General features: G+C 42.0%; 2 protein-coding genes across 11 annotated transcripts in view; both read left to right on the plus strand.

Annotated features, from left to right (window-relative positions):
- The first annotated feature begins 306 nt into the window (after nt 1-306).
- Nucleotides 307-27,895, plus strand: LOC147006403 (E3 SUMO-protein ligase PIAS2-like). Its single transcript, XM_085868924.1, has 9 exons — nt 307-364; nt 5,109-5,191; nt 6,827-6,932; nt 10,168-10,241; nt 11,416-11,576; nt 14,838-14,973; nt 18,895-19,103; nt 24,696-24,854; nt 27,764-27,895. Exons 1-8 carry the CDS (start codon nt 322-324, stop codon nt 24,760-24,762), a joined length of 879 nt encoding a protein of 292 aa, XP_085725050.1. The 5' UTR covers nt 307-321; the 3' UTR covers nt 24,763-24,854; nt 27,764-27,895.
- The window catches only part of LOC147006404 (spectrin beta chain, non-erythrocytic 1-like), a 72,140-nt gene continuing 71,993 nt past the window's right edge, over nt 27,764-27,910 (plus strand). For all 10 annotated transcript variants that reach the window (XM_085868904.1, XM_085868915.1, XM_085868914.1 and 7 more), the window contains exon 1: nt 27,764-27,895. The gene's annotated coding sequence lies outside the window, so the exon portion shown is untranslated. The remainder of the gene's footprint in view (nt 27,896-27,910) is intronic.

Consider the following 27,910-nt stretch of genomic DNA (forward strand, 5'->3'; position numbering starts at 1 on the left):
AAAACATACAAACAGCTTATCTATCTATAATTCCAGCAATGTGTGTGTGTGTGTGTCTGTTACCACTGTTTCTCGACAACCACTGGTCCGATCTAATTGAAACTTGCCAGGTATATTGCTGGGGACCCGAGGATGTGCCTTTTCAAGGTTTGATATTAATCGGACAAGTGCTTCCCAAGTTATGGCCATTTATTTACCAAACCAATGACAAGACATGTTGCTGCAGCCATTTATTTACCAAACCAATGACAAGACACGTTGCTGCGTAGGCGTGGCCGATGGGGGAAAGGGCGCCATAGTTACCGTGGCGTAGGAGTGGCAATGGTCAATGGCAGCGAATGTCATGGCAAGCAAAGACAGGGAGGTAAACTTGATGTTAATTTGGATTTTAATTGACTCTGTGTGTGTAGGTATCACAGCAGTTGTTACTTCAATGCAAGCGATAATTCGTGGAATGCATGTGAACATTCCGTACGGGCACGCACCACTTCCGGATAGTGATGACTTACTGTATTGTAATATTTTCTCGATTTCTTTTGCCCATTTATAGATAAACACAATGCCCCAATCCAGTCGTCATTTACGTGAGCGAAGGAACGGCCTGTGTGGTTGTTTGCAAGTTTTTTTTTGCTTTTTGGGGGGGTTTGCACGTACGGCCACGCACCACTTCCGGATAGTGATGACACTGTATTCTAATAATTTCTCGATTTCTTCTGCACATTTGTAGATAAACACAATGCCCCAATCCAGTCGTCGTTTAAGAGAGCGAAGGAACGGCCTGTGTGGTTGTTTGAAAGTTTTTTTGTTTTTTGGGGGGCTTTGCATGTACGGCCACGCACATACGGCCACACACGTACGGGCACGCATGTACGGCCACGCACGTACGGGCACGCGAGAGCGAAGGAAATGCTTGTGTGGCGGTTTGAAATTTTTTTTTGTTTTTTTTTCACGTACGGCCACACACGTACAGGCACGTGAGCGCGAATGAACGCCTGTGTGGTTGTTTCTAGCACGCGGTTTGAGAGATTTTTTTTTAATTGCACGTACAGCCACGCACGTATTGGCACGCACGTACGGGCACGTACTAATAATTCAAAACAACGCACTGTACCAGAAAACGTGAGGACAGGAATACTGCACTGTACAGTAAATGATGGAGACTTGTAATACCTTCCCCCACCTGGAGGCGGCGCTACACGATACACATTTACATCGAGAATTCTTTAATCTCTGGATGTTAATTCTTTAATCTCTGGAAGTTAATTGGTTAATCTCAGGATGATAATTCTTTAATCTCAGGATGTTAATTGGTTAATCTCAGGATGCTAAATTCTTTAATCTCAGGATGTTAATTGGTTTATCTCTGGATGTTAATTGTTTAATCTCAGGATGTTAATTCTTTAATCTCAGGATGTTAATTGTTTAATCTCAAGATGTTAATTCTTTAATCTCTCGATGTTAATTGTTTAATCTCAGGATATTTATTGTTTAATCTCAGGATATTAATTGGTTAATCTCAGGATGCTCATTCTTTAATCTCTGGATGCTAATTGGTTAATCTCTGGATATTAATTGTTTAATCTCAGGATGCTAATTCTTTTACCTCTGGATGTTAATTGTTTAATCTCGGGATATTAATTGTTTAATCTCAGGATATTAATTGTTTCATCTCAGGATATTAATTCTTTAATCTTTGGATGTTAATTCTTTAATCTCTGGATGTTAATTCTTTAATCTCAGGATGTTAATTGGTTCATCTCTGGATGTTAATTGTTTAATCTCTGGATGTTAATTCTTTAATCTCAGGATGTTAATTCTTTAATGTCAGGATGTTAATTGGTTTATCTCTGGATGTTTATTGGTTAATCTCAGGATGATAATTCTTTCATCTCTGGATGTTAATTGGTAAATCTCTGGATGTTAATTCTTTAATCTCTGGATGTTAATTGGTTCATCTCTGGATGTTAATTGTTTAATCTCAGGATGTTAATTCTTTAATCTCTGGATGTTAATTCTTTAATCTCAGGATGTTAATTGGTTTATCTCTGGATGTTTATTGGTTAATCTCAGCATGATAATTCTTTCATCTCTGGATGTTAATTGGTAAATCTCTGGATGTTAATTCTTTAATCTCTGGATGTTAATTGGTTAATCTCTGGATGTTAATTGTTTAATCTCAGGATGCTAATTCTTTATTCCCTGGATGTTAATTGTTTAATCTCAGGATGTTAATTCTTTAATCTCTGGATGTTAATTGCTTAATCTCAGGATATTTATTGTTTAATCTCAGGATATTAATTGGTTAATCTCAGGATGCTCATTCTTTAATCTCTGGATGTTAATTGGTTAATCTCAGGATGTTAATTGTTTAATCTCAGGATGCTAATTCTTTTATCTCTGGATGTTAATTATTTAATCACGGGATATTGTTTAATCTCAGGATATTAATTGTTTAATCTCAGGATGCTAATTCTTTTATCTCTGGATGTTAATTGGTTAATCTAAGGATGCTAAACTCTTTAATCTCTGGATATAAATTCTTTAATCTCTGGATGTTAATTCTTTAATCTCAGGATGTTAATTGGTTCATCTCTGGATGTTAATTGGTTAATCTCAGGATGATAATTCTTTAATCTCTGGATGTTAATTGGTTAATCTCAGGATGTTAATTCTTTAATCTCTGGATGTTAATTGGTTAATCTCTGGATGTTAAATGTTTAATCTCAGGATGTTAATTCTTTAATCTCTGGATGTTAATTGTTTAATCTCAGGATATTTATTGGTTAATCTCAGGATATTAATTGGTTAATCTCAGGATGCTAATTCTTTAATCTCTGGATGTTAATTGGTTAATCTCAGGATGCTAAATTCTTTAATCTCTGGATATAAATTCTTTAATCTCTGGATGTTAATTCTTTAATCTCAGGATGTTAATTGGTTCATCTCTGGATGTTAATTGGTTAATCTCAGGATGATAATTCTTTAATCTCTGGATGTTAATTGGTTAATCTCAGGATGTTAATTCTTTAATCTCTGGATGTTAATTGGTTAATCTCTGGATGTTAAATGTTTAATCTCAGGATGTTAATTCTTTAATCTCTGGATGTTAATTGTTTAATCTCAGGATGTTAATTCTTTAATCTCTGGATGTTAATTCTTTAATCTCAGGATGTTAATTGGTTTATCTCTGGATGTTTATTGGTTAATCTCAGCATGATAATTCTTTCATCTCTGGATGTTAATTGGTAAATCTCTGGATGTTAATTCTTTAATCTCTGGATGTTAATTGGTTAATCTCTGGATGTTAATTGTTTAATCTCAGGATGCTAATTCTTTATTCCCTGGATGTTAATTGTTTAATCTCAGGATGTTAATTCTTTAATCTCTGGATGTTAATTGCTTAATCTCAGGATATTTATTGTTTAATCTCAGGATATTAATTGGTTAATCTCAGGATGCTCATTCTTTAATCTCTGGATGTTAATTGGTTAATCTCAGGATGTTAATTGTTTAATCTCTGGATATAAATTCTTTAATCTCTGGATGTTAATTCTTTAATCTCAGGATGTTAATTGGTTCATCTCTGGATGTTAATTGGTTAATCTCAGGATGCTAAATTCTTTAATCTCTGGATATAAATTCTTTAATCTCTGGATGTTAATTCTTTAATCTCAGGATGTTAATTGGTTTATCTCTGGATGTTTATTGGTTAATCTCAGCATGATAATTCTTTCATCTCTGGATGTTAATTGGTAAATCTCTGGATGTTAATTCTTAAACTCTGGATGTTAATTGGTTAATCTCAGGATGCTAATTCTTTATTCCCTGGATGTTAATTGTTTAATCTCAGGATGTTAATTCTTTAATCTCTGGATGTTAATTGTTTAATCTCAGGATGCTAATTCTTTTATCTCTGGATGTTAATTATTTAATCACGGGATATTGTTTAATCTCAGGATATTAATTGTTTAATCTCAGGATGCTAATTCTTTAATCTCTGGATGTTAATTGGTTAATCTCAGGATGCTAAATTCTTTAATCTCTGGATATAAATTCTTTAATCTCTGGATGTTAATTCTTTAATCTCAGGATGTTAATTGGTTCATCTCTGGATGTTAATTGGTTAATCTCAGGATGATAATTCTTTAATCTCTGGATGTTAATTGGTTAATCTCAGGATGTTAATTATTTAATCTCTGGATGTTAATTGGTTAATCTCTGGATGTTAATTGTTTAATCTCAGGATATTTATTGTTTAATCTCAGGATATTAATTGGTTAATCTCAGGATGCTAATTCTTTAATCTCTGGATGTTAATTGATTAATCTCTGGATGTTAATTGTTTAATCTCAGGATGTTAATTCTTTAATCTCTGGATGTTAATTGTTTAATATCGGGATATTACTTGTTTAATCTCAGGATATCAATTGTTTAATCTCAGGATGTTAATTCTTTAATCTCTGGATGTTAATTGTTTAATCTCAGGATATTTATTGTTTAATCTCAGGATATTAATTGGTTAATCTCAGGATGCTCATTCTTTAATCTCTGTATGTTAATTGGTTAATCTCTGGATGTTAATTGTTTAATCTCAGGATGCTAATTCTTTTATCTCTGGATGTTAATTGTTTAATCTCTGGATATTAATTGTTTAATCTCAGGATATTAATTGTTCTATCTCAGGATGCTAATTCTTTAATCTCTGGATGTTAATTCTTTAATCTTTGGATGTTAATTCTTTAATCTCTGGATGTTAATTCTTTAATCTCAGGATGTTAATTGATTCATCTCAGGATGTAAATTGGTTAATCTCAGGATGCTAATTCTTTAATCTCTGGATGTTAATTGGTTAATCTCAGGATGCTAAATTCTTTAATCCCTGGATGTTAATTCTTTAATCTCTGGATGTTAATTCTTTAATCTCAGGATGTTAATTGGTTAATCTCAGGATGCTAAATTCTTTAATCTCTGGATGTTAATTCTTTAATCTCTGGATGTTAATTCTTTAATCTCAGGATGTTAATTGGTTCATCTCTGGATGTTAATTGCATGTGAAGCCGAGAAGTTTGGATTGTGCGAGTGAAGGTTTCAATGTTTCCTCCATGCAGGACGTGGAGGGGGGTCGGGGCCAAATTCCGCATGTCTTTGTGCCAGCTGGGGGGAGCAGTCATCGACTGTACAGACAACACCGGTGCGTTATCCAAGTACCGTATTCAAAATCCCGGAATGTGTGAACATTATAACCGTCACCACTGAACGTGAACGGAGGTGATGTTTTCACCCGTGTCTGTCTTTTTTAATTTTTAAACTGATTCTTCACCATTGTGAGATGGGGCCAAAAATGTTATGTAGCATGATATTTGGCCGCACCAGAGAGGGAATTGTATTTAGATGCGTTTGTCTGTTTTTTTGTCTGTTTGTTTGTCCCCACAGAACTTTAGTGTTTGTCTCCACAACTGCTTGTCGGATTGAGACGAAATTTTCACCATTGGAGCGACTACTCATGTAAAATGTTTGAATTATAATTATGACGTCATAGGTCACGTGGTGTGGCATTCATGTTGGAAAAACCGAAAAACTTTGGACCTCTGTATCTCCTAAACCACACCTTGGAGATAATTGAAGCTTGCCACATCACAAGTACTCCTCATGGGGAACGAGAGTCATTTTTTCGCTCATGTGGAATTTATATTCCAGAGAAGGTGTTGTCTTCGCGCACCCTCCGTTCATCCGTCTCCTTTTTCGATTTCTCCGGCCAAACCACGAGGGCCGATCCGGCTGAAATTTAGCAGCAACGTTCCTCTCCTGACTGATAACAGGGATGACAAACCTCGTTCTGGTCACGTGACTTTAAGGAGGTCAAAATGGCCGACTTAGTAAATTTCTTCAGAAACCTTCCTCCCCAGACTGACCACTCAGAATGGTACCAAATTTGGGTCCCTATATTAGACCAGGGTCCAGATTATGCTCCAGGTCCGGTGGTCCTACTTTCTATGACGTCATAGGTGCCTTCGTCATGACGTCATAATTACATATGTGGAACGCTACATCCGATCAGTATGAAATTTTTTGATGGTCATTTAGGGATAAATTGATCCACAGAATAAACAAAAAAAATTGATGACGTCATCGGTCATGTGTTTCAGCAGCCATATTGTTTTTTTTGTTTTTTTTTTTCACCTTCAAAAATCTTCTTCTCTGAAATGGCTGAATGGATCGAGGCGAAACTTTGCACATATGACCGCTTATCCATGAGGACCAAAAATACACCCACAAACTGTTCAATCAATTCTGTCCAACGTGTAACAGTAAGTGACGATTATGCCGTTGAAGGACATTCTTCGAACACTCCGTCGATATTCCACATTCCATTGGGACCTAATTCCCGAACAAACGGAACATGTGACCCCTTACGAACACTTCCACTCTCTTTTCATGCACACGTGAGGTGCACACAAGAACAAAGTCTTGAGTGAGCGGAAGCGCGAAGTTTCACGGGCGGTGTGAAGACTCAGAGTCGCTGGTGTTTGAACCAACGACTCCGAGTCTATACACCACCGGTGTTTGCAGCAAAAATGCACAAAACTCGTTTCCCCAAGACTACGCGGGATAAGATGGTCGATGAACTCCCTCGATTTATTTATTTGTTTGTTTATAAAAAAAAGTTTTTCCCTTTAATTTCTTCTGCAAATTCCAACGAGTCTTGTTTTTTTTCTTTCTTAATGAATACCAAAAATTAAATAAATAACTTGGGTGTCCTGTTTCGTTTCGTTATTTCACAAAGAATGTTGGAAATTTTACCCTTTTTGCCCCACTCGTTCTGCAGGACTCCTCGGTACCTGTGGACCTGGTGAACCAGCTCACGTCAGCCTCCCTACTCCAACGGCTCGTGGCCAAAGGAACACGGAACCCTGAACATTCGCGTGCACTGAGTAAGGTCGACGTTTTTACTCCGCACGTGCAAAGCAAAAATCGGGCTTCAGCACTTTTGAGTTTGCCTGTCTGTGCGTCTGTCCGTCCGTCAAAAATATGCCAAGCCGCACTGCTTCCTTCGGACACGGACGGGTGTGATTTTTATTACTCCGTCCGTCTGTCCGCCAATCAAACAAAATTGAAAAATCATTCCGAACGGGAAACTTGATCTTTTTGACGATGTCACAAAGGGCACAAACAACAGGCGCGATGTTAAATTTGGGTGGTGTAAGAGACGCTGCGTTGAACGGCGGTAAATTTTGGAATTTTTTTTTCTTTTTCCTGCAGCCTTCAAAATATTAATTTTATTTCAATTGAATTTCACACTTGAACACTGGAGAACACGAATCGCTTTTTTTTTAGCTCTTTCAAAACCCTTTTATTTAGCAGTACAGTGCCGTGCACGTATGTTTTAAGTCTGGTAGATGTGCCCCAAAGCCTCCTTTCCCAAGAAATCTTGCCAAAAGTGACTTGGAACAAAATATTCCTGTATTTTACATCATCTCAACCAATCAACCTTTTCTCTCCGAGACCCCGCTCGTGTCTTCGTTTCTCAAGACTCTGAGTGGTCAGGTGTTCTATCAACTTTCTGGTTCTTGTTTTTTGGTGCAGGGGTACCCGGCGTTGCCCAGTGCTGTTCTAATCCTGTTGGCATTTTGAGGAAATGAATTTTTTGTTGTTCTTGTCCTGTTACGAAGAGTGTGTGTAGTGTCACACGCCTGGCATCAGCTTATTTTAATGTGTCCACTCACTGGAATGATGATGCACGTGTGCATCATATGAAAAAAAACCTTGGTTTGGGAAGCCTGCCGATTTCAGGACAGGGTTAATTGTGCCAATATGGAAGGGGAAGGGCGATCAAGATCAAGGGAAGTTCAGGGCGTTGTGGGAAGTACGCTCCTCAGTCATGTAATGAAGGTGCTGGAGAGGATTGTAGACGGAAGGATAAGGAAGAGGTGGAGATGGAGAGGGGTTTAGAAAGGGTAGGCGGACGACGGATGGGATGTTCGCGTTGAGATAGTTGGTGGAGAAGAGGTTGGAGGTGCAAGGTGAGATTGCATTGGGATTTGTGGACCTGGAGAAGGCTGACGACACTGTCCCAAGAGAGATGGTCATGGCGACACTGAGTTGGATGTACAAGGGAACGTAGGGAAGAGTCTTGGTTGGTCCTGGGATGTCTGAGGAGTTCAGCGTGAACATTGGTTTGAGGCAGGGATCAGGGAAGCGCCCTCAGCCCACCCGTGTTTATCACAGTGATGGAGCTGGGAAACAGTAAGGTGATCTTGATGGGTAGTATGGGGAGAATGCTGGATGTGGACAATATGGCTGTTCTAGTGGAGAGTGGGCTGGAGATGCAGGAAGTTCTGGGGGAGTGGAAGGAGACATTTGGGAACCATGGGCTGAAGGATGAGTATTGAGAAGACTGACGTGATGTGGGTCGTGCAGCAGAGAAAATAAATTAATACCAGGTTAGAGGGGAAGGAGATCAGACAGGGGAATCGGTTTGAGTGTCTGGGAGGAACAGTGACTGGGGATGGTAAGTCCGAGGCAGAGGTGCGAAGGAGGATTCAGGTGGGTGCGAATTTGTGGAGGAGGGAGGAGGAAGTATTGGAAGAGAAAGATATCGAGGAAGTTGAGAGGGAAGGTTCGGATGTCGTGTGTAACGCCGGCCTACCATTACGGTCTGGAGATGGTGGCACTGACAGAGAGACAACAACAGAGGCTGTAGGTTAGCGAGAACACCTAGGTCAGGAGGATTGTGGGGGGTGATGAGGGTGGAAAGGAGGACGGATGAAGTGAGGGAGGAGATCGGTGTGCAGATGAGCTTGACGGGGAGATTGGTGAAATTCCTGCTGAGAATGACATGGGCTGGACACTTGGTGCGGAATGGGGGAAGAGAGAATGGCAAAGAGAGCGGATGGAATTATTGTGTGAGGTTGGGACATCAGGAAGGTAAGGGTGGGTGAAGAGTGGAGAGAGTTGGCTGAGGACAGAGGGCGTTGGACGAGTATCCTCACTACAATTCCCGGACCGCTGTTCGTGGGCTTGTTTGTTTGTGGGATTGTTTGTCGTGCCACTCCTATCGACAGTTCTGGCCCAATTACATCCAGACTTGCTTCAGAGGATCTTCATAACCCCAATTAATGTGGAGGGGTGTTTTCTTATGCCTCAGTACCAAGGGTGCCGGAGGCATTATGTCACCGGGTTGTCTGTCCATCCGGATTTTTGTTTACGCGATAACTCAAGAAGCAAATTGTAGAATTTCATCAAACTTGGTAAAAAGGTAAAGTAAGACAGGGCAATAAGTGCTTAGATTTTGGGCCAGATGTGATAAAGGTCAAGGGTCAAACTCTGAAATTTTACTGTTTACGCCCTAACTCAAGAAATATTGGACAGAATTTCATCAAACTTGGTACAAAGGTAAAGTTAGACAGGGAAATTAAGTGATTAGATTTTGGGCCAGATATGATAAAGGGAAGGTGGATGAGAGGAAGAAGAACGTGAATACCCTCACCATTGCCGTTGTGAGAAAGGTTCAACTCGACTTGGTGGCATCATGATTCGAGCATCCCATCCGAGTCTGGTCGGTCTGATTTCATTCCAACCCTGCCAATTCACACAGAACACTAAACACGTACTTGCTGCTTCCTCGTTTGATGCATTTGGAGAATAGAACAAGGATTGACCCCATCGGTTGGAATTTGTGGGGAGATGGAAATTCCTCCTTGATTGACTGTCTGAGTGTGGAGAGCTAAACGTCATGAAGATGGCATCGCTGGCAGTCGGAGTCCTCTGGGAAGTGGCGTCATTTAGCCAAACCTCAGTGTCTATGTTTGTCTGACGTCAAGTCAATATTTCCGTGAGGGTTGTCTGAGTTCCTCATCATTCCAAGTCTGTTGCATTTCTTGGTCCTTCGCAGCACCCCCCCCCCCTCTCTCTCTCTCTCTCTTGCATCCATATCTTGCCATCGGACATCAGTGAGATGTTCCAAACTTATACTTTATAAAATGACGCCCGCGGTGGAAGACTGCTTCTTTTGTTGTTCTGATTTGATTGCATGAGTTCCAATTGCTTCCTTTGTGACTATTGAGGATCAGAGCAGCCGCAGCTCGTCCGGGTTCTGCAGCTTTATGTTACCGGTTGTATGACTTCCTTTTATGTTTGAAAGTGTTTTCTATTCCCCCCCCCCAATAGTTCGAGAAAAACTGACAACAGATCCAGACACTGGAATTGCAGTTCCAAGCCTGCGCATGTCTCTCATGTGTCCAGTGAGTTTCGAACCTGCAGCCATGGATCCCTTTCGTCGACATTGTAATTGAACACAGTGCTTGGGGAAGTGTTTAAAATCGTAATTTTTATTTTTAATTGTTATTTTTGGATGCATGGTCGAGGCTCATGGAAGAGTAAGTACACTGACCGGATCAGGACACAAAACACGCAAAACTGGATGCAACAGGAGCAGTTGAGAGAGAAAGGGGGGGGGGACACTGACAACAGAGTTGAAGGCCAATATCGAGGGAGGCTTGGACAAACAATGGGTGTGGGGGAGGAATGGGGGCAGGAGAGGATGCATGGGCTGGACAAGATGGATACAGAAGGAAACTCCAAGGAGGGAAAAATGGAAATTTGGAAGGAGGAGGGCTTGGGGTTTGGGGGAGCAGAAAAGTTTGTGGCTTTTGGATTGGGGATGATACGAGACAGTGGTGAACAGCTGTTTTGAAGACCTGGAGGGAAGAATGTGATGGAAGAGGATGTGAAAGATGATTCCACAGGTGGGGAAAAAAAGAGGAACAAATGAGTGGAGGTGAACAGTGATCCTGGATTTACATCGATTCACCAGAAGCCTTTCGTAAAGCTCAGGGGGACAAAGCAAGGAAAGAACAGATGGTGCAAGACCAGAAAGGAGGCGGTAGAACACAAAGATACCACCCACCTGTCTGTGATGGCGAAGTGTGTGAACCCATAGACCTGGCTGGCTTCAGCGCGGGAGATTCCAATGATCTTGAAAGCCTTGGTTTCTGCGGAAGATGTGAGGCAGGGGAGCCAGCCTAGAAGGGAGAGCACGACTCCATCAAGCTGCGTATGAAAGCCTTGCAGGTGGACAGGAGTTCAGGTGTGCCAAGGAAGGAGTTTGTGCGCCGGAGGATGTCCAGACGGCGACCGGCTTTGGAGGCCTTTTTCGTCAGTTCCGACTCGTGCTTACGTTTGTCATCAATTCGTATGAATCTTCATCGAGTCATTTCGGATATCTCCGAATGATGTGCTCAATGTGTTTTGATTTTTATCTTTTTCATTGTTAATATCTAACTTGTCTTTATCTCTTCCTCTTACCGGTCACCACCTCATTCCTTTTTACCCACATCATTGTCGTGAACACACATGGGACCTGTCCTGGTTCTCACCTCTGCTCTTTTGATGGGCACGGTTGGCGTTCTTCTGCAGCTGGGACACATGCGCTTCAGCACTCCGTGTCGTGCCCTCACGTGTACCCACCTTCAGTGCTTCGACGCAGCTGCTTACCTGCAGATGAATGAGAAGAAACCCACGTGGCTCTGCCCAATCTGTAATCGCAAGGCCCCATATGATGCCCTCATCATCGATGGGTTCGTTGGCACATCTCCATTGTTGCTGTTTTCATAAATCGCTTTGTTGTGGAGTCTCTTGGAGATTAATAAGCTTAAGATTTACTTGCATCCCCCCCTCCTCCATATTCCCAATCTCGTCGACACGTTCGCGTTTGGAAATTCCACTTTTTTGTGTGGATAGTCGAGGCTCGTGGAAGAGCGAGTACCGGTGCACTGAACGGATCAGGACGCAACAGGACAAAGGAACGGCACAGAGAGGGGGGAAACACTAACAGCAGAGCCGATGGCCAAGACGGAGGAAGGTGGACAAACAGTGGGTGTGGGGACGAATTGGAGGCACAAGAGGATTCAAGGGGTGTCGCGATAAGATGGATACAGAATGAAACTCTCGTGTGGGAAAACTAGGAATTTGGAAAGAGGAGGGATTGGGGTGCCACCACGTTCCTTCTCCAACCTCAAGGGTTCTTTTTGTGGAGGAGACTAAAGTCGTCAATATTTTCCTCTCCATAGTTTTGATTGAAGAATGCTCCACAGCTCGTAGAAAACAACTCTCAGGTGGTAATCCGAAATGATGCACATCCGGTTAAAGTCGTTGTTGTGGTCACTATTTAAATAGAACTTCGATATTATGTTGTGCACTACCAGGTTATTCCTCATTTTGGGTGTTACTGCTGTTCCAGATATTGTCATGCTCAGGGTTAGATCCTCACCCAGGCTGTGGTTATTACCCTCACCAGAACATTGGGGTCTGTTTGTGTGTTTGTCTGTTTGTTACTTGGCAAAGAAAATGTTTTGGACAAGTATGTTGATCGCTTCCGTTTGTTTGTTTATCTGTCCGCCGACCTTTAATCGCTGACTTGTCACAATTTTAAACCGATCTTCATGAAGCTTCACTAAACGGTGGACTTGATGGTCCAACAGAATCCTATTTATTTTTGAGGTCAAACGGTCTTCATAGGCCAAAGGTCAACAACTTTTTCAATTTCTTTTTTTTATCTTCAATTTGCATCTGTTTGACTTGAAATTTGAAGAGGATTTACATATCAGCTCAATGAACTCAACCACCAACTATTTTTGAGGTTAACTTGGGCCAAAAGGTCAACATTGGCCAAAATATCTAATATTGTCAATTTACATGCGATTGACTTGAAATTTGAAGAGGATTTGCATATCAGGTCAATTAATTCAACCACCAATTATTTTTGAGGTCAAAAGGTCAACACAGGACTAATTTCTAAAATTTATAGATTGGATAAAAAAAACTAGATGTATTTATTTATTTTTTTAATGTTGAAGGCTCCAGTCACAGATTAAATAGTCCTCAATGATAGAAAGTAAGGAAAGAGAGAATAGTCGAAGAGTTTTTGAGGAAGTAAAAAAAAAATCTGCTTTTTGAAAAGGGGAAGGTAATCAGTGTTTGGGTCGACGTGAGAAGGTAAACAGTTCCAGAGTTTGGCAGTGGAGGGGAAGAAACAAACATACATCGTAACGGCCCACCCTTGAGTTGCCAATGGCCACAAAATAATCATGTGATGTAGTGGCTTGTCGAGAATTCCTTGGTGTCGCGAATGGTGGAGGTACACAAAGCAGCAAGTTCTTGCAAGCAGAAACCCAAGTAATATCTGCAGAAAAGAGAAAGAGAGCCGACGATGCGGCGTAATTTGAGCGTGTCAAGTTTTGAGGTCAGAGTGGTGGAGTTGACAAGTCGAATAACCTTTTATTCAATTCTGTCCAGTGAGTTTGTGGAGCTGGAGCCTCCCCAGATGTGAGAGCAGTACTCCATATGAGGACGAATCAATCCTTCATATAGTTGGAGCAACCGTTCAGAGGAGAAGAATGCTCGACGTCTGAACAGGACTTGGTCAATTTTTTGTGAAAATCGCTTTCAATTCCTTCAGAAATCTTCTTCTCCAGACCCACCGGTCAGAATCCTACGAAATTTTGGGTCACAGCATGATGACACAGTCCGAATGTTAAATTGCGGAGGCCATGCTGATCACGTGACCGGAAGTGTGTCAAAATGGCGGTCGTGCAAATTCCTTCCAAAAACTTCTTCTCCAGATCCACCAGACAGAACGCCACCAAATCTGGGTTGCAACATTCGGCTCGGGTAGGGATGTCAATTATATTGTGGAAGTCATGCGGATTGCCTCACCGGCAGTGTGTCAAAATGACCGACTTGGTCAACTTTTTGGGAAATCATGTTAATTCCTTTAAAAATCTTCTTCTCCAGACCCACCGGTCAGAATGCTACCAAATTTCAGTTTCAACATTAGGCCAGGGCCCAGATAAGCTGGTCCTATTTTTTTTATTTCTTAACTTCCCTTATGGTTGCAACTGTAAAGATAAACATTAGATATAAATAAGTGTTGAGATATTTTAGAGTGAACATATTTCAAGAAAAGATACACAAAAGAGTTAACATATTTAAGAGATAAGATATAAGATAAAGTATAAGTAAAAGTGATAACAAATACAAAATAAATAATTGGATTGAGAGGATTTGAATGGGCTACCGCCACCTTTTTTACTGCGACATGAATGATAGAACCAAGCAATAACCAAACCAAAGAGTGGAGAAATTCACGGCCTCGGTGTTTAAATGGAAGACAATGAATGTGGTGAATACCAAAAAGGTTTCATTGAAGAAATGACAAAGGCAAGTGTAAATAAAGCAAACAGACTGGGGGTTTTAAAAAGATTTAATGGATGCCAAGAAATCAAATGGAAAAAATAATCAACAACAATCTCAAAATGAAATATGACTCAGGAGGTTCTCAGAACAGAACATTGAGAGAGGTTTTAATTTAATGAGTGGAGTACTCAACAACGATATTTAAACAAAGAACCAAGTTCCACCTTGTTCTTTGTTTGAATACGAGATGGTGATGAGTTTTACAAGAAAATAAAGTTCTTTCCTTAAATAGAGCATAAACAAATATCTGTTGGTTCGCTATTTGAGCTTAAAGATGTCGGTATGGTGTCTTCTCTCTCACACAGAGGTTGGAGTAAATAATATGAAAGACCGTCTTCAACATCACATTCATAAAATATCAACCCCCCCATAAAGAGTAGGGAAATGTTGGTTTTGAAATAAGACTTTGAGAAGGTGAGTGAGAGAAAACGAGCGAGCGCGAGTGTATGCGAGTGGTCCTGCGAAGGGAGTCTTGTCTCAGAACCAACATTTCCCTCCGACTGTTGTGTATTGTTAACGATTTGTTTTGATGCCTGTATGGACAACACCCTTAACCCCACTCTCATTTTTCTTCCTCCTTGCAGTTTATTCATGGAAATGTTGAACTCGTGCTCAGATGTGGATGAGATACAGTTCCTTGAAGATGGCTCTTGGCATCCCGTCCAACCCAAAGAGGAATGCCAAGATGTGGTCAACATATTCACACACGAGTCTTCGGATGGAAAGTATTCATGTCCATGTGGTTGTGCAAAAGTGTTTGGATAGATTGTATTAAGGACAGGGGCCAAAAATGTTGGACAAAATTTAAGACATGGGACGTCAAACGATGGTTTATACCCTGCGCTCGCGAAGCGAAAAGCAGGGCAAAGCAATCGGTATCGTACGTACTCGTGTCATACGTTGTACGTCGTATGTGTCTGAATTTTGTTGAGTGTACATCGAAAACCATTCAGTGGAGGAAATTGAAACTTTACCACATGTTACATGACCATGTGATACAACGGTTACTCTTTTGAGGTCAACATAGGCCAAAAGTCAACAAAGGCCGATTTCCTAAAATCCTCAATTTTCATCCGAGTGACTTGAAATTTGAAGTAAATTTGCATATCAGGTCACTAAATTCAACCACCAAGTATTTTTGAGGTCAACATAGGTCAAAAGGTCAACATAGAGATTCCAACATAGAGAACAACATTCCTGAAATTTGCAAATTTTCATCCGATAGGATTTGAAATTCGAAGAGGATTTGCACATTTGGTCATTGAATTCAACCACCAATTATTTTTGAGGTCCGCATTGGCCAAAAGGTCAACATAGGCCGGAATTTCGAAAATTGGAAATTTCATTCTATTGACTTGAAATATGAACAGGATTTTCAGATGAGCTCTTTGAAGTCAACCACCAATTACTTTTGAGGTCAACATAAACCAAAAGGTCAACCTCGGCCTAATTTCTAAAATCCTCAATTTTCATCCGATTGACTTGAAATTTTAACAGGATTTTCATTTAAAATGACGATCATGTGTCACGTGGTCAGGCAGCTAGATTGGATCGAAGGGAAAATCTTTGAAAATCTTCCGCTTAATTTGACCGCTTAACCGATCAATGCAAGATTTAACTAATTGATCAACGACCCATGGGAAATATGGTTTCATAAAGATGATGTCATTGGTCATGTGGTCTGGCAGCCATATTGGTTAAAAAAACAAAACAAGAGACCTTAAGAAAAAAAACAAGAGTAGGCTCACACCAAGTCCTTCTCTAGACTGTGTGGGGTGTGTATTGTATGAATACTCCATTTACACCTCGCTCTCCGAAAACATGGACCAACTTCTATCCTGTCATCCCAACTCTCTCCCTCACATGTGGCGACTTCAACTGTCATTATACCTGTTGGCCAGGTGTGGGTACCTCTCTCACCTGCCATGGCACTTCAGCAAATGATTTCTGTGACTCATTGGGACTGACTCAATCTGTAAACTTCCCGACCCAGATCTTAACGAATGGTACTCCATCTCTTCTGGATCTGATTTTGACAAATTTCCCTGAAAATATCTGCTGCTCTTCCTCCTCTCCAATCAGTTCTTCTGACCACGTCCTTGTTAAAGTAGACATCCCTCTGGCTGTTATCAGAGAACCACGTCAGCGCCGTCAAGTCTGGCATTTCACTCAGGCTGAATGGCAGGGTCTTCAAGTCGTCATCAGACTTCTATACTGGTCTCCCATCTTTACTTTCTCCAACATCAACTCATCCTGGGAATTCTTTCAAAGAAACTTGCTCTCGCTCATGCACAGATTTATCCCATCTCGTCTTCGGTTGTCCTCCCCTTCATCCTGCCCATGTTACAATGAAGCTTGTGGTGATATGAGGCAGTTGTCCTGAAATAACTTGCCTTCGCCTCATGGAAGGCTAATTCAACTGAAGGCAATCTCAGTTCCTTCCAAAAAGCTGGGAACAAGTGTGTGTCTACCCTCAGGAGAGCCAGAAAACAACATCTTTCTCATCTCACGTCTGAACTCTCAAACCTGTCTCCCTTCTCCAAATCCTGGTGGCATTTAGTGAAGTCTGTTTCTGGTGTATGTTCCTGCTCCATCACCTCCCTTACCTCAAATGGCCCACACTGCTGATACTGCACGTGAAAAGGGTGAATGCCGAAACTCCATGTTTGTTACTAAATCTTGTGTCACAAACCCATCGCTTTCTGCACGCACCTTACCCATTACTTACCCAATCACACCCAACTGTCCCTGGACTTTGTGTCCTTTTCTCCTGACAAAGTGGAGAGTTTGCTGTCAAACCTCGACTCAGATTCTGCAACCGGTACAGACGGCATCAGCCCATGTGTCCTACAAACCAGCTCCTCTGCTCTTGCTCACCCGCTCTCTGTTCAATTCACCCCCTCATTTGCTCAAGGTCATCTGCCATCTGCTTGGAAATCAGCAAACATTACCGCTCTGCATAAAAAAGGTTCGAGAACAGATCCCTGCAACTACAGACCAATTAGCCTTCTCCAAATCATCAGCAAGGTTATGGAATCCATCATCACTTCAGACATTAAATCCTTCCTCTTCTCCAATGGCTTGATTTCCAGTCATCAATTTCGATTCAGACCAGGTCACTCCACACTGGATATGCTGCTTCTGCTCTCCCACCAATGGATGGAGATTCTCAATGCAAGACATGAAATCAGAGCCATATCCCGAGACATATCGCTTGCCTTCGATACGGTCTGGCACCCTGCTCTGCTCACCAAACTCTCTTCCTATGGTATCCAAGGCCATCTCCACTCATGGCTCGCAGACTTCCTCTCCTGTCACAGCCAACGTGTGGCCCTTAATGGAGTTCTCTCATCCCCTCTTCCTGTCCAGGCTGGAGTTCCTCAAGGCAGTGTTCTGGACCCTGTTCTTTTTCTGGTTTTCATCAATGATCTCTCCGACTCTCTGGAAAATCCTCTTTATCTCTTTGCTGATGACGTCACCCTTTGCCGTACCATCTGTCATCCCTCAGATCGGCAAGCAGCAGCTTCTTCACCCTCTGCAGATCTGGATAACATAACAAGCTGCTCCAACACGTGAAACATGTCTTTCAATCCTGACAAATCTCACTTTGTCTCTCTGAAAGGACCGTTTGGAACCCCCTCCCCTCCCCCATCTACTTTCTCAACAATCCTCTTGAAGAAGTCCTTTCATTCAAGCTTCTGGGTCTCACCGATCTGCCATGATCTTTCCTGGGAAAGCCACATTTCCAAGCTGGCCTCCAAAACCAGACACCGACTGGGCATTCTCCATCGTGCAAAGTCCTTCCTTGGCACACCTGAGCTCCTGACCACAAAAAAAACTTTCGTCCGCAGCCTGATCTAGTACTGCTCTCCCCTCTGGGCTGGTGCTCCTGCCTCTCACCTTTCTCGGCTTCACGCTGTGGAAACCAAGGCATTTAGAATCATTGGTATCTCAGCTTGAATCTCAGACTCAGAAGCTTGAATGAAAGGACTTCTCCCAGAGGATTGTTGAGAAAGTAGATGGGGGGGGGGTTCTAAACGGTCCTTTCGGAGAGACATCCGAAGAACACATATCCACTTGCATGGATATGTGCACACACAGACACACACACACACACACACACACACACACACACGATTCGTGGAACAGTTGGGGAAAACGAAACTGGCCACCAGATTCGAGATGGTCCCATTGTATAAGTTTGAGAGAATTCCGTCAACGGGAGGTAGGTCCCTCAATGGAAGTCTAATACAAGAGATAACAGATCGAGCCAGAGGACAAGCGGTATAATATGTGAGAATAATGGAAGAGTCGAGGAGTTGCCAGAAAGTGGACATCACCAATATGGGATGGGGAGGAGATGGTGATGGCACGGGGAGAGGCTAGGTGGTAAAGCCGGTTCTTGGTACACGGAGTGGCCAGGGCTTGGAACACGCACCTAATCCGGTCGTTAAAACAATTCACCACTTGACACGTATACAAGTTTACTTCCTGCACCTTTTCTGAACACTGCAGAACATCGCTTCTCATTTTTTCATTGTTTATTTTTTCAGACTTTTTTTCCTCCTTTCTTTCTCAACAGGCTTCAGTAATTTTGACACAGTGTGAATGAGTGGGAGGTGATCGTATAATTGTGCCACAGGTGATGGTGGTCGCGATGTGAGTACAGCAGGATCTACAACCAATCAACAGTTGGAGTTGATTGATCTCACTCTGGAGAGATCATCGGATGCCGACAGTGGGGCAGTTGATGATGATGTGGGGATTAATCGAGAACACAAAGCCATTCGGACAGCTGAAAATAATATTCCGCTCATCAGGAGTCTTTTACCCACCTTGCGATTAAGAAGGTAAGCGGTTTCAATTAATTTACCGTGATGCCAATGGTTTACCACACTTTCCACCCACCTTGATCCTGTTTGATGGCACAATAATCTCGTGATACACTAGAAACTCCTTTTTCCTTTCATCCAAAGCACGGAAACACCCATTAATCAGGAAAGAATAATGGTCTCTCACCTGTGATTTATTACCCAGAAAATCATTCATCATTCTGAATCACCACCCTAGTTCTGGAAGCTGGCTGCTCCACCAGGGTTGGTGGTACAATTAGTGCTGGGAGAAGCGAACTGAGTTTCCAAACTGCTACTTCCGAATTGAGCTGGCCTGGGTTTGGCACTTCCGAATTGAGCTGGCCTGGGTTTGGCACTTCCGAATCGAGCTGGCCTGGGTTTGGCACTTCCAAATGGAGCTGGCCTGGGTTTGGCACTTCCGAATCGAGCTGGCCTGGGTTTGGCACTTCCAAATCGAGCTGGCCTTGGTTTGGCACTTACAAATCAAGCTGGCCTGGATTTGGCACTTCCGAATCGAGCTGTCTTGGGTTTGGCACATTTCCGAATCGAGCTGGCCTGGGTTTGGCACATTTCCGAATCGAGCTAGCCTGGGTTTGGCACTTCCGAATTGAGCTGGCCTGGGTTTGGCACTTCTGAATCGAGCTGTCTTGGGTTTGGCACTTCCAAATCGAGCTGGCCTGGGTTTGGCACTTCCAAATCGAGCTGTCTTGGGTTTGGCACATTTCCGAATCGAGCTGGCCTGGGTTTGGCACATTTCCGAATCGAGCTAGCCTGGGTTTGGCACTTCCGAATCGAGCTGGTCTGGGTTTGGCACTTCCGAATCGAGCTGTCTTGGGATTGGTGGGCAACCCAAAATTGAACAACTCTGAAAATCACTCGTTAAACAAGTTGCTCTCCTAAAAAGCAAACATATCTGTTGAATACGTACCTACCTTAAGGTTATCGATTGAAAGTTGTTCTTCAAAATGTTATCATGAGCGTTTCTGACACAGAACGTGCTTTAGTGATACCCCTCCCCCACCCCCCAACAACCAATGAAAAAAAAAACAAACATTAATACAGTACCCAAAATTCCTTTGCTATATTCACCTCTACTTGTTCACGAAAGTTTTTCTGAACTCCCGAACCAAACTCCAGCTGGTGATAAAATCCTGTGTTCTGGTGCGATCTAGTCAGGGTTTTTCACATCGGTCTTGTCGTATTCAGGTGATAGCACTCATGGTAACGGCCGATCCAAAGCGTTTTTCTGTCCCGATCATGGAGGTAATGACGGAAGTATCAGTGTTATTGGGAGAAGGCCATTATCAGCCAAGAATAGTGTGAGTTTGGGCTAAGAAGATGCATGTGTGGAAATCAAGTGGTGGCGTGAAACCGCGTGTTTTGGGTTTTGTGTGTGTTGTTGGGTTTTCTTGGATTGTACAGTTCGTTTTTGGACTAAAAAAAAATTTGGGGGTGTGGGGGGGGAGTACATCACAAGCTTTATGTTAATGTTTTTATTAATGCCTCCACTGTATCGATCGGTCGGTCCGAAGCATAATGTATTCGGGTTGTCCGTCCATCTGTGCCTGATGATTTTGTTACCGCGATAACATGTGAACCGCTAAAGGGATTTTTGGAAATTGTGGTACATATCTATATGATGAAAAAAGATAAGCTGATTCGATTTTGGGATGAAAGGTCATGTGACCTTTATCTGAAAGTTCAAAAGGTCAAGGTCACAAAGATAAAATCGACAATTTTTATCGGATTGTGAAAAGCCAAACCGAGGCCGGCTCCATTCAGAAGTGCCAAACCCAGGTTGGCTCAATTTGGAAGTGCCAAACTCAAAATATTATATATATATATATATATATATATGTTTAAGATTGCGGCGGTTGGGTTTCCACATTTTTCAAGAAGAAGAAGGTGCTTCCAACCAAAAGTAAAAACGAGACCAACTCCGCTAATTTGAGCAAAAAAGCGAGAGCAGACCCGGTCTCAGGCAATGTTTCGCCGGCTTCGCAGCCGGCTTCATCAGGCATTCTATTTTGGTTGGAAGCGCCTTCTTCTTCCAAAAATAATAATAATAATTTTTTTAAAATACACACACACATGTACACAGTATACAGATATATATACTAGCGATACCCGTGCACATGCACGGGATAGCAGTACAACATAGCTGGTAGCAGACGACAGACCGTACACGGGGAATGACAAAAATACGCATTGTGCAAAATGCAAGTGGTACTATGGAACGCCAAGACTTCCCAAACATTGTCGGCATTTCTGCTAAGTGCCACAGCAATTTCATAGGAATTGTGTGATGGCAAGCCAAGTTTTTAGTGTGCAAGCTTGGTATTATAATCGAGATGTATATATATATATATATATATATATATATATATATATATATATATATATATATATATATATATATATATATATATATATATACATACATACACATTCAAGTAAAGACTTGCTGTTGGGAGTGTAATCAATGGATTCCATGGTAGATTCTCCAACCTTTGATTGAACAAACAATGACTCAACAGTTTCGATCATCAACATGTGCAACGCACCATGCATCCGTTAACCTTTCTCAAGAGTGATGAACATTACCACAACGCCCCAAAAATACCCAAAGGTGGGGGTGGGCCAAGCTGGACAGCCAATCAACACACGCATCACATCCCGGTATTCTTGCGTGTGTCCTGACGAGCTGCAAGACGAAAGGCTTTGACAATGTCTGTTCTTTTTTGTGCTATTTTAAATCCATGTTCGAGAAATGGTTGAGGATGTCTTCAACATTGGGGTTTTTTAGAACTAAAATGGCCGCCAGTCGACCATCTTGGATCTGATGTCCAAAAAAATGACGTGCGTATGTTAGCCATCATTCATTTTTTGTGTGCCAAGTACAAATAGAATCGGTTCATACACATCCGAGACGTGGTTGCGGACGCACACACGCTCGCACGGACACGAAAATCGAGACCAAATCCACAAGCCCCCATTTTGGACTCAGTCCAACGGGGGCTCGTAAAGGAGGAATTACAAAACTACGTGGAAGGGATAAAACAGGTTGTGATGGATTTAAAAGGTGTAGAAAGAGAAAACCATCACATCCAACGTGCAGTACATGACGTCACAACCCCCCCATGGACGACACCCCAACAATATTTAATTCGTTTATTTTTTGAGGGAATATCTCCCTCCCTCTCCCCCTCTACTCCCCCACCCCCTTTCTCTTTCGTCTCCCTCTCTCCCCAAAGAACATTGTTCACCAAGAAACATCTTCTCCCAAATCCTCAACTTCAATCAAGGACTGAGCCACAAACCGAGGATCTCGTCGAGCAGGGTCAGGTCAGGGTGAGAAGAAGTCGCGTCTGCAATCTCGAGACGTTTCCCCGGGTCACTTTTACCCCCACCGCACTATGATGGACCGTTGCTGGCCATTTTACACAGAGAGGCCAAACGAACTGAAAAACAACATGATCACACAAACGAACACTCACTAATCATTATAATTAGCCGTGACCTTGCAAACATTCCTCATTAATCAAACAATCCCTTTTACAAAGAAAGTAAAAACATACAAACACACCTTTGGTGCTTCACTTGAGCCAACTTCGGTTTTAAACGATGTCCCCGTTGGAACGGAAGGGGGGTGTCCAATCGCCTCCAATCTGTCTGGAAGGGGCGTGTCCAATCGCCTCCAATCTGCATGGAAGCGGCGTGTCCAATCGCCGCCAATCTGCATGGAAGGGGCGTGTCCAATCACCTCCAATCTGTATGGAAGGGGCGTGTCCAATCGCCTCCAATCTGTATGGAAGGGGCGTGTCCAATCGCCTCCAATCTGTATGGAAGGGGCGTGTCCAATCGCCTCCAATCTGTATGGAAGGGGCGTGTCCAATCTGCATGGAAGCGGCGTGTCCAATCACCTCCAATCTGTATGGAAGGAGCGTGTCCAATCGCCTCCAATCTGTATGGAAGGGGCGTGTCCAATCACCTCCAATCTGTATGGAAGGGGCGTGTCCAATCGCCTCCAATCTGCATGGAAGGGGCGTGTCCAATCGCCTCCAATCCGCATGGAAGGGGCGTGTCCAATCGCCTTCAATCTGTATGGAAGGGGCGTGTGCAATCGCCTCCAATCTGTATGGAAGGGGCGTGTCCAATCGCCTTCAGTCTGTATGGAAGGGGCGTGTCCAATCACCAGAAATTGTCATCAGGCGTAATTATTGTATTCACATTTTCTTTATGACATTGACTTTTAAATACCCTTTGTTCAAAATAATTACAAAGAACACAGACAGTGATATTGCATGGATGTTCCAGTGAATGGGTAAGATGCCGTGAACGAGTGTCACTCGATGAATGGAATTGGGTTTGAAAATGTCGTCAAAGGAAAAAGATCGATCAAGGCATCACAATCGGCATGGACCTAACATTCCATCATCATGTCCACACTGCAGTCACCAAGGTGAACCAGACCCTTGGGCTCATTAAACACACCTTCACAACCTTGGATGAAGTTGCATTGCCACTGCTGTTCACGTCGAGCTGGTTTGACTTATCTTGGAGTACAGCAACTTGGCTTGGTATCCCTGGATATGGAGCAGCCAGCAAGAAATTGGAGAAGGTACAGAGAAGCGGCACCAAAATAGTCCCCACCAACTACCATCCGTCAATTTCCTCCACCAAGAGAGACTGAGACACCTGAACATGTACCGTGCTACATTCAGTTCCAGACCGACGTCGACGAGGTGAGGTGATACAGGTTTTCTGGAACATAAAAGGATGACACCGCGTTCACCCTCATCACTTCTTCAATCTAACAACCACCATTAGATCAGAGGTCATCCCATTAAAGTGTTCAAGCACAGGTGTGGACGACCTCTCAGAAACGTTTTTTTGTTTTTCAGTGAAAGTGTGATCGAGGATTGGAACAACCTCTCAACTTCCTTGGTGGATTCCACATCTGGAACAATCTTTAAAAACAACTTGGACAAATCTTGGGAAAGTGAAATCCTCACCCTGCACTGATTGTCAGCATGCATCCCTTCCTGGTTTAAAACTACCATGTACCAACCAACGTGAACCAATCAATACGGAAGTCTGGACTCGGATTCAACATCGGATATCATCCTCCGATCCCGTGTACTGATGATGATGATGATGATGATGATACAACTTTCCCCATGGTCATGTGCACCTTTCTTGAATCGAAAATTCATTCTTTCTCTTTTTTTTGTCTCACAGCAAGATGTTCGTTGGTCACCTCCGCTCGGAGACTTCAACTGCGGATCTAAGAGACTACTTTTCCAGGTTTGGTGATGTTGTACGCTGTATTATCAAATTCGATGTGGACACTGGTCGTTCCAGAGGATTTGGCTTCATTTGGTTTCGCTCAGCCACCGCTGTTCACAAGGTACATCATGGTGGGATGATTGAGATTTGAAAAAAATAAAATGGTTCGCTCTTGTACTAGAGAGATTGTGGGCAGTTCCGGTAACTCACGGTTGAATATGACTATGAATTGTGGTAGTTTCCAAGGGTTGGTCGTCACCTTATGGTTTTTTTTCCCCATCATTGTCCCCACGAATGCAGGTGTTGGCTCTTAAAAAACACTCCCTGCATGGCAGATTTATCTACCCCATTCGAGCCAAAGGCATGAAGAAGGATCCAGGAAAGAAAATCTTTGTCGGTGGACTGAGCCCCGATATTAACAAGGACAAGATTTGGGAATATTTCTCCACCTTTGGGGAGGTATAACAAGCAATTCTGTCTGGTACCATGGGCACTGATGGGCTTACAGTCACTCGCTCGCCGGTGTATCATGCTGCCATCATGATAACGTAGCCATTCTTGTTGCATCAAATCTTGTAATGTGGCGTGTTGATATTTGGAGATTGACATCCTTCTTTGCCCTCATTTTGGTGGTTGGAACTTGTTTTGACAAAGAAAATCCTGAACTTCACAAGAGGGTTTGTGTTGTCATGCTATCATGGAGTATGATAGTACTCCATATAGAGGGATAATACGGGGGAAAAATGGCCATCCATTCAAATGTGTACACAATGATACGCTCATAAACTCCAACAGAGTGAGGTCATAAGCATTGAAAAGCAATAACTTTTATTCTCGAGCATTTTTCTGAACTACCAAGACTTTAAAAGATGCCAGAATACATCGCTAAAATACCACAATGAAAGATCACTTAAATACCACAATGAAAGATCACTTAAATGCCAATTTGTACTTCTGCTTCTTCTCCTCTAAAAACAATGTTAAACTGTAGCCCGACCTTCCTCGATAACCACTGAAGCCATGATGGTGATTCCAACACGAGGAAGTTACTTTGTCTCTGGGCGAGTGCACGCAACACTAATTTTATAAACATATAAAGCATTAATCGTTTTCTTGGGAAAAGAAATCCAACTAAGTAAATGTGGACTCAACTAAACCAGGCCAGGATTGTGGGAGGGGGTTAAATTGGACAGAACCATTCCAAAAGCGATGCACATCTAAACCATCCCCCAAATCAACTGAAACGAGTATTAAAACAATTTATTAACATAGATGGATTTAATCCACACCGAAATAACAAAATATATGAAACATGAAGCATTTTATTAATTTTTTTTTATTCGATAATCACCCAGTTTCACATTTGTGGTCAACCACAAAGTGGACTGAACCAAAAGCCAGGATTTAATGGGGCGGGGGAGGGATAGAATGTCCCATCAGCTGAATTTAATAACATAGATGGATTTAATTCAAAACAAAACAACAAAATATATAAAAACGTTGAACATTTTATGAATTAAAGAATTGCAGAAACAAGAAAAAAACCAGAGTGGGGTCAAAGCCACCCAATGCTCGCCTGTTTATACATTTATCGTTTTTGAAAGACTAGTCTCATAATATTTTTTTATAAAGCATTGCAGTGAAGTCTGATCCAAATAATTTTAAAGCAATATATGTATTTGTATATTGTAATCAATAAATAATCGTGTGGTAGATAAAAACATTAGAAAGGAAATAACTTGCACCAAAAACTTAAACATTTTCACGATCACGCTCACGCCGGGGTATCGCTATAGCTCTCTGTTCTTCGAACAGGCGAGCTCAAAGCATTAAAGAAAAATGTGAAAACGTAGAGGGATGATATCTCCAAAAAAACAACCAAACAAGGTAGGCATGACACCACATTAAGATTCCACAATATGACACCACAATCCTATTATGGATTACCATCAGGACATCTTTTAACATTTTACTTTTGTTGTGGGATTGTAATGGATGAAGAAGAAGACAAACAATGAAGAATGACATCACATTAAGATGTCACAATACGACACCACAATCCTATTCTGGTTTAGCATCACGACATCTTTTGACATTGTTCCATCACAATCCCAGAACAAAAGTAAAATGTTAAAAGATGTCGTAATGGTAATCCATAAGAGGATTGTGGTGTCATATTGTGACATCGTAATTGTGACATTGTAATTCTTCATTGTTATTCTTCTTCTTCTTCACAAGCCCATTAACAAAAGTAAAATGTCAAAATATGTAGTGATGGTAATCCACAAGCGGATCGTGATGTCGTTTTGTGGAATTGTAACGTGGTGTCATGCCTACCTTGTTTGATTGTTTTTTTGAGATTTCATCCCTCGATGTTTTTACATTTTTTTGTTAATGTTTTTTTCCCTTGTATGTAATAAACTCTGCCACTGAAGGTTGATGGAGGTTATCTTTTCACCCCTGTCTGTTTGTGTGTTTGTATATCAATCGCCTGCAGGTCACAGTTTTGCTCCGACTTTCACGAAACTTCACCGCCTGGTAGAGTTGGTCACAAGAAAGAAGCCGATTGATTTTGAGGTCAAAATGGAAAAAAGGTTAACATCGGCCAAAGGTCAATGACTTCGTCAAATTTGTGGTCTCCAATTTTCATCTGATTGACTTGAAATTTGAAGAGGATTTGCACATCTGTTCATTGAATTCAACCACCAATTATTTTGAGGTCAAATTTGTTTTTGCGATTTCGCAAGTATCGTGCTATGCACGTCTTTCTTTGTTTGTCTGTCCGTGAGTAGGATATCTCAGAAAGTTCCAGACGGATTCGGACGAAATTTGGTGGACAGGTTGGATGTGTTTCAAGGAGGAATTGATCAGATTTTGTTGAAGATCCGAATCCAGATTCGGATACGAGAATTTTTTAAAGTGCTTATTCAACATTTAGAGATGGGGCTAAAAACGATTCATTGCATGATATCTGAAAAAGTTGTAGACGAATTATGAAAAATTCGGTGGCTGAGTTGGTTAGGTGACAAGAACAAGTCGATTTGTTTCTGGTTCAGGTCCGGATGTCGATTCCTAACAGCTCAGCCTGGTGGAGGTGTGCGCTCTACCCAATGCTGTCCGAGTGAGAAAAGTGTTTGTTTGTTTGTTTGTAGGTTTGTTTATTTACATATGCTTCTTGAACCGCTGATCTGAATGAGTTGAAAACTGATGGCACCCTGGGTTTGAAGGGGGTTACGGAGTACCATGTCACAGCCATCCCTACCCGCAGTCTTCTTCCCCTCCTCCCTTTTTGAAAAGTTTGAGGTTGTCCTTGTGCATCCCCTCAAACTCTTATGATGACATTGCTTTCGCCCGACTTCCTTGGGCAGGTGGAAGCGGTTCAGCATCCGGTGGATTCTGTGTCGAGGAAACCCCGAGGCTTTGGCTTTGTGACCTTTCAGGATGAGAACTCGGTGTGGCGGGCCTTGAAGAGGATATTCCACGTGATTGGAGACATGAAGGTTTGTTTTGAAATC

This window comes from Eptatretus burgeri, unplaced genomic scaffold (assembly GCF_056783735.1).
Source record: "Eptatretus burgeri isolate ZD-2024b unplaced genomic scaffold, Ebu_testis_v1 Ebu_testis_scaffold_3180, whole genome shotgun sequence".
NCBI classification, from domain to species: domain Eukaryota; kingdom Metazoa; phylum Chordata; class Myxini; order Myxiniformes; family Myxinidae; genus Eptatretus; species Eptatretus burgeri.

What these genes read in the sequence shown, in the direction of transcription:
- LOC147006403 (XM_085868924.1), top strand. Translation starts at nt 322, where the DNA reads ATGGTCAATGGCAGCGAATGTCATGGCAAGCAAAGACAGGGAG. An exon ending in CGACTGTACAGACAACACCG is followed by an intron (nt 5,192 to 6,826) that starts GTGCGTTATCCA and finishes CTCGTTCTGCAG; the next exon opens with GACTCCTCGGTACCTGTGGA. An exon ending in TGAACATTCGCGTGCACTGA is followed by an intron (nt 6,933 to 10,167) that starts GTAAGGTCGACG and finishes CCCCCCCAATAG; the next exon opens with TTCGAGAAAAACTGACAACA.